Genomic DNA, 7,347 nt, shown 5'->3' with positions numbered 1-7,347 from the left:
AAATTGCACCTAATCAATAAGTTGTTGAAGGGTTGGATGTGCAGAAGTATCTGTTGTGACAGAGAGATCAATTACATATCCCATACAAGAGTGTCTTGATTGTTATCATTAATAATAAATTGGAATCTCAATAAAACAATAGGATAATTAATGGCTTTTTAAAAGTGTTTTCCACAGACGGCGCCAACTGATGATGTCCTAAAATCTAATATGCTCAGGAATAAGGTTATTTGATATTTGGATAATGGTTAATCAGATATTCATGTAAATATTTCCTTTTCCTTTTCCTTTTCCCATAAACTTTAAAATTGATGGTAGAAGTCCTGGCATATGCAAAACAATCCTTATCGATGAGACTTAAAAACCACCCGATAATAAAGTCAGTAACTTTAAGCGAAAATGGTAATAAATGAAAGAAAAAACCTTAAATTTCAACAACAAGAATGTTTGTTCTTGTTTTTATGTGATTAATAGTCTAAGCACTAAGATATATAAGTTTGGAGAATAGAAAAAGTAAACATTTTACCTAGGAGGTTAGGGGGGTATTCATAGCCCCCAAATCTTGTTATCTTTAGGGAGTAGAAGGACCGAAAAGTTATTAGCTTTTGATAACAATAATGAGGGATAAATATTCCTTACACATTATTAATGACGAGTAAATATCCCTTATATATAATTAATAAGATAGAAATATTAAAGGTCATTGGAAAATCTTTTATACACCTACAAGTGTATGGAGATGATTATTTCTAACATGAAATTGTCATATCAATAATCTTAAGATAGAACTCTGTGGTCCTAACATGGATTTTAAAGACTAACTGGTCTGATGTGTAGCCAAACCTATGAGAAATGGGTCTGGCAACTGATCAAACCCATGATGCCTTAGACTCAGCTCATGACTGAACCCAAGTGTGTTGAGTTTGACATCTTGTCAAATCCATGATGACTTGGGCTCGACTCATGATTGAACCCAAGTATGTAAGGTCTAACATCTTGCTAGATTCATGGTGACTTGGATTTAGCTCGTGGTTGAACCCAAATGTGTTAGGTTTGGCATCTTGCTAGACCCACGATGACTTCGGCTCCGTATATGGCTAAACCTAAGTGTATTGGGTCTGGTATCTTACAAGACTATGAAGACTTGGGCTTAATTCATGGCTTACCAAAATGTATTGGATCTGGCATTTTGCCATACCCATGATGACTTGGGCTTAACTCTTAGATGGATCCAAGTGTGTTGGGTCTGGTATCTTGTCGAACCAAGGGTGACATGGGCTCAGCTCATAGCTCCACCCAAGTATATTGGGTTTGACATCTTGCTAAACTTATAATGACTTGGGTTCAACTTATAGTTAAACCTAAGTGTATATGAAAACATGGGTTCAACTTATAATTGGACCTAAGTATGTTGGGTTTGATATCTTGCCAAACCCGTGTTCAATTGGGTTAACACCCTATTATGGGTTTGGGTTCTTTCAAAGCATGGAAATATTGAGTCGAAAATACGAACTCGCCAACCTACATCCTAAATCAAGTTCTTTAACTTGGAAAACTATTTTTCGAAATAGCAACGCGGACTAAGGATGGGAAAAAAACACCACAACTTAAATTTTCATTGTCTGTCAGAATACTTGATAAAATGTATAGTGTGGATATGGTTCCTCAATTCTTAAAGTTTACACTCTAAATTATAGAGAAATAAACTAGGGTTCTCATTCCTAAAGTTACAACTCTTAACTGTAAAGAAAAGTTTCAAAACTTTATAGTTTTTAAAAAATATTTACTTCATAAATTATTTTATGAAAAATAACTTACAAGGCTATTTCAATACAAAAAAAGTTCTAATTAGTAAAATTCAAATTAAATTGAAAGTTCTAATCTAAATTGAAAAGGAATAAAAAACAATTATGAAATAGTATTTGAGTCTGAAAACTAAAGTAACAAGTTTACTAGTTGCCTCTATATAATTAGATATTTAGAATTATTTAACAAAATTTCATTCCGATCAAATGGTTGAATAAAAATTTATACCTATTTTTATAAAATTAAATATTGAACTTGTTCAGAACTTGAAACCTAAAACGTTTTAATAAATTTGAAAGTAAAACAACACAAATAATTATTACAAAAATAATGAAGCAAGTGTTAGATAATAATATAAAACATATCTTGAACCTCACCTAACAATTTAAGTTATTGGGTTGAGATGATTCTTTAACATGGTATCAGAGCCTTGATGACTAAGCGGTCACGAGTTCAAATCTCATCATCTCTATTTATTTGATAAAAAAAATGAAGCACAAAGTAGTGTGAGTTTGTGCAAGTTTCAAGTCCAAAAAACTTTCACTTGAGGATGTGTGTTATAAAATAATATAAATTATATCTTACACTTCACCTAACAATTTAAATTATTGGATAGATATAGTTTTTTAACAATAAATATCCACCTCATAACTATCCTAGAAGTTCAAGAACTCTGAGACTAAGACAAAGGTCGTTCAAATAATTGGAGATACAGGAGTTCAACAAGCAGCAAGGTTCTCAATAGGAGGACTTTCCTTTTCAAGAATCAAAATGGTACACAAACACGTGGCTTTGGTGAATTTTTGTAGAAGAAGTGTGAAATAATGTGTACAAGATACTGAACAAAGAACACCTAGAATATGCTACAAGAACTTGGGAAAAAAACTAATAAATCACTTGGAAAGACGAAGGATTGAAAGATTCTACCAGGCCATTATTTCAAATCAAAATTTAGCATTACGCCATCATTTTATTTTAATGAAACAATGTCAATTGTAACCGGTTAAATTATGGCTTCGGGATAATCGTATGTTTTCCCTATAATTTTTTATATATATTCTAAAGATTTATTGGTGCATAATTTTTTTAATAGATTTTATCTTTTTATTATTTTATCAAGTTATTTTTCATTCCATCCAATTTCATTATCTTGTATATCACATGTCAGGATTTTATGGATCTATGATTAAAAAAGAATTACGCATGAAAAAATTAAATAATGACATGTAAAGAAAACCATTGAATACCAAAAAAACTCAGAGAAATATAGGAAAAGTGGTTGGACTATTTTAAAATATTTATTATATATTTATTTAATATCAAATTTAATCAAATTAAAATTATTTGAAAAATATTACATTTTCTCTCTAATTGAAAAAGAAAAGATAGTTTTTTTAAATAATCTTTAAGGTAATTTATGTTTTTTTGAACTAATTTTAAGATAATTTTAGCAAAATTAAATTAATTATATACAAAACATACAATTCTTTCCCCATCTATTAGGAATTAAGATCCAGCTCTTAAGCTTGGAATCTAAATTAAAAAAAAGAAGAAGAAAGAAGCATGGTGCTCATCGGGTCCCTTTACGATGACAACCGACAAACCCCCCCTCCAGCTAAATACATCTTGTTTATAGATGTGACTGTTATTATATATATATATATATATAAGTGTCTTTTTTAAGAAATTGAATAAAGTGACGGCATTGGTCTTTATGATGAGTCAACCGTCTTTCTTTCATCAACCTTTTTTAAGATTCCGAAATCCTCCCTCCGGTGGCGGTTGGCACACCACGTTTCCACCGCCCCTCCGGTGGTCTTGGTTCTCAATTATACTCCTACAACCACTGCTACTGCAAACTAGTTAAAGTCAACAAAGTTAAAGAATGGAAAACAACAAGTACTTGAAGTTGCTTCTGCAACAAAAGAAACAGAAATGGTTGTTACTGTTAATATTATCTTCAACCATCTTGCTTCTTACTACCATAGCATCATTCTCATCTTCCCCTCAATTGCTATACAAATCACACGGCAACAAATACCATTTCCAGCAGGTTCCACGCTTTGTGGAACCTAAATTGAAAAACTCACCTTCTTCTCCCGTACATAAAGTACCCCGCCTTGCCTACTTAATTTCAGGTTCTGCTGGAGATGGAGTGAGCTTGAAACGGGCTTTAAAAGCACTCTACCATCCGAGGAATCAGTATGCTGTGCATTTGGACTTGGAGGCCACCGCGGAGGAGAGGTTGGAGCTGGCGAGATGGGTGAGTGAGGAGAAGGTTTTCGAGGAGGTGGGAAATGTGAGGGTGGTTGTGAGATCCAATTTGGTAACTTATAGAGGTCTAACTATGGTTAGCAATACGCTTCATGCTGCTGCAATTTTGCTCAAGGATATTGATGATGGGGAATCTTGGGATTGGTTTATCAATTTGAGCGCTTCTGATTATCCTTTGATGACTCAAGATGGTAATAAATGCATAATTTATATTATACAATACTTTGTAATTAATTACTACTTGATTATTAGTAAAGTAGGTTTGGTCCTCCTTTGGAGTCGGTGATTTATATATTATATATATATCTTTGTTCATTTTCTTAAGAGAAGGGGGAAGAACGGAGTACCTAGAAATCCATTTGCTTTAATGGGCATCTCCTAGTTTTTGCTGTCAACAGCAATTCTGCTTGCTAGCTTAGCCACAAACATAAATTCTGTTGTCTTCTTGGCTTGATTATGATGGTCACAGTTCCATGTTAACAGGATCAGTAAGTATTAAATTTGCAACTATCTAGGTGGTGGTACAGTGGTAAAAGCTTGGGATCAAGAGGTTTGTTTCCTAGCCCTGTGGTTGCTCATATGATGGTTATTGGAGGCTTATATGGTCGTTAACTTCAGGGCTCGTGAGATTAGTTGAGATGCGCGCAAGCTGGTCCGGACACCCACGTTAAACTAAAAAAAAAATTTGCATGAGTACATGCCATTTTTAGCAACTGTTCGCACTATTTGCTCTCGTTACTGATTACGTCGATATTTTAGGGTTATGTTTTTTGTTCATATTGGTGAGTTCAAATCATCAGCTAGCGTAGCTATAATAAACAGATTATAGTTTAACTTCATAACTTTGAAACCTGGCGTTGGCAAGGCTTATTCTATTTTACCATGCATTCATTGACATGCAAACAGCTGATTTCATTAAGTTTTTTAGCTATAAAATTTTGGGAAGTTTTAATTGTACTCTGTGCAGGCCCAGATTGATTTCTGATGGCATTAACTTGTGGTTTCTGTTTTCTTCCTCACAGATATTCTTCATACACTCTTTGATATTCCAAGAGACCTTAACTTCATCGAGCATACCAGTGACATTGGATGGAAAAAGTATGTGGTTTATCTGCTCTCTATACCTTTCTCTCTGTTTTCTTTTTGGAATGTTTGCGGCGTGAGATTGGATAAGGATGGAAGAGAGGGGAGGGATAAGGGAGGAGGAATTGGGTGTCCACTTTGTTTGACAACAAGGATGGAGGCCTAAGGAAGGATCAAAAGGATCCTTTCAATCTTTCCCTACTTGTACTTCTAATATGGCGAATTGGCTCCTATAATTTTCCTTTTTTGTAACTCTTAATGCTCTCAACTTCGATGGATTGACTCTCATCCTTCTCCTCCTTTATGTACCAAACAACCAGATGGATGATTCCATCCTCTCTCCTTTCTATCCTTCCACTTTATCCAAACATAGCCTAAGGGAGGGTGCGGAGGGGAGTATTCATCTTCAATTTTGTATTTAAGTTTTTGCTAAAAATTGGATTTTTCTGAACCCTGCAGAGATCAAAGAGCCAAGCCTGTCATAATAGACCCAGGGCTATATAGCCAGCCAAAATCAGAGGTTTTTTGGATCTCGGAGAAAAGGAGGTTGCCAACAGCATATAATTTGTTTACTGGTAAGATATAGAAGAACTAACAAAATATCTTTCAAATCTTTTTTGTCCTAGAAACCAAAGCAGTCTCTCACAATCTTAACAGAAAAAAATAAACATATAAACAGCACAATGTTATTAAGAGTACAGCCTATGTATTTCTCCACCGCTGAGTACTTGGAAACCAGGTCTTTCCTAGATTTTTTCCGATGTATTTGATTAAGAATCTACGAAATGAACTCCTTCGTTCCAGTCTTCCAGAGAAGTCTCATGTTTTGCATCCTGCATCAATGCCCCTTTCCAACTCAAACGTCTCCCGAATATGTTAAACTGATTATAAAATTCAAGTCTGTGGTCTCAACTACATCAACTCTAGAAATCAGAGCTACTTCGTGTAGATGTTGTCTGGTTGTACACTAAATCATGACAATGACTTTTCGTGATATTTTAATTTATCAGGTAAACTAGCTAGCATTCTCCACATTTACAAGTAGCTCGCATTGCAAATTTATGGTAGGCATTAGAAGAGATGATAAACTCCTTACCCCTCTTTGAGTTTTAAATTCTTGGGATCCAGAGCATCGTATTCACTTTCACTCACTCCTGTTAGTATGGAAATTATTTGGATGAGCTTCTGAGTATGTAGAGATTGAATTGAAATGTCATTAAATTGTCAGTTTAAGCTAATAAAGTGTCCAACGTTTTCAAGACTGAACTTGAATTGTACTATGGTACAAGCAATTTAGTTGCAAGAAGCTCATCTATCTGTGTGTATATTTATAGAGAGAGAATTTAAAAATTAGTTGTGGTACTGATTTCCTCAGGTTCTGCTTGGATGATGCTCTCTCGACCTTTTGTGGAGTATTGCCTGTGGGGCTGGGACAACCTCCCAAGGATAGTCCTCATGTACTATGCAAACTTTCTCTCTTCACCTGAGGGGTATTTCCACACTGTAATCTGCAATGCTGATGAGTTCCGAAACACTACTGTTAACCATGACCTTCATTTCATATCTTGGGACAACCCTCCTAAGCAACACCCTCATTTTCTTACAGTAGATGATTATGAGAGCATGGTTGAGAGCAATGTTCCCTTTGCAAGGAAATTTGGCAAGGACGACCCGGTTCTTGACAAGATTGATTCTAACCTTCTGGGACGCAGAGCCGATGGGTTTGTGCCTGGTGGATGGTTCACTGATGAAGGAAATGCAAGTACAGTTCTCCCTCGTATTAATTTAAAGAACACGACTGAGCTTAAGCCTGGCCCTGGTGCTCAGAGGCTCAAGCGCCTGATGAGCAGTTTATTGTTAGCGGATGATTTTGACTCGACACACTGCAAAATGATGCCAGCTGTTTCGAAGATGAAATAGTTACGAAGGCTTTCTTGCCCTTACATAGTTTATGATGATTCCTCTGTTTGATGAGAAATTGCCTGGATATTGCTAATACACCAAATAAGCAGGCTATATGAGAGGAATGGGAACTCTCTCTCTCTCTCTCTCTCTCTCTTGAAACAAGAAAGAAAACCGCCCATATTTAGAAGATTTATTTACAATCTAGTCCATATAGTTTTGAATTAATTACTTAATCCTTATAGTATAAAAAATAATTGAACAATCCTTTGATCATTCTCA

At 35.0% G+C, this 7,347-nt stretch overlaps 1 protein-coding gene across 1 annotated transcript; it reads left to right on the top strand.

The window, feature by feature from the left end:
- Positions 1-3,411: 3,411 nt before the first annotated feature.
- LOC7463331 (beta-glucuronosyltransferase GlcAT14B) lies at positions 3,412-7,347 on the top strand. Its single transcript, XM_002313515.4, has 4 exons — positions 3,412-4,271; positions 5,103-5,178; positions 5,623-5,738; positions 6,539-7,347. The coding sequence occupies exons 1-4, from the start codon at positions 3,692-3,694 to the stop codon at positions 7,081-7,083; spliced, it is 1,317 nt and encodes a 438-aa protein (XP_002313551.2). The 5' UTR covers positions 3,412-3,691; the 3' UTR covers positions 7,084-7,347.

Source organism: Populus trichocarpa, chromosome 9 (genome assembly GCF_000002775.5).
Source record: "Populus trichocarpa isolate Nisqually-1 chromosome 9, P.trichocarpa_v4.1, whole genome shotgun sequence".
NCBI classification, from domain to species: domain Eukaryota; kingdom Viridiplantae; phylum Streptophyta; class Magnoliopsida; order Malpighiales; family Salicaceae; genus Populus; species Populus trichocarpa.
The sequence above is the reverse complement of the archived record's forward strand: the minus strand, read 5'-3'. Positions and strand labels throughout refer to the sequence as shown.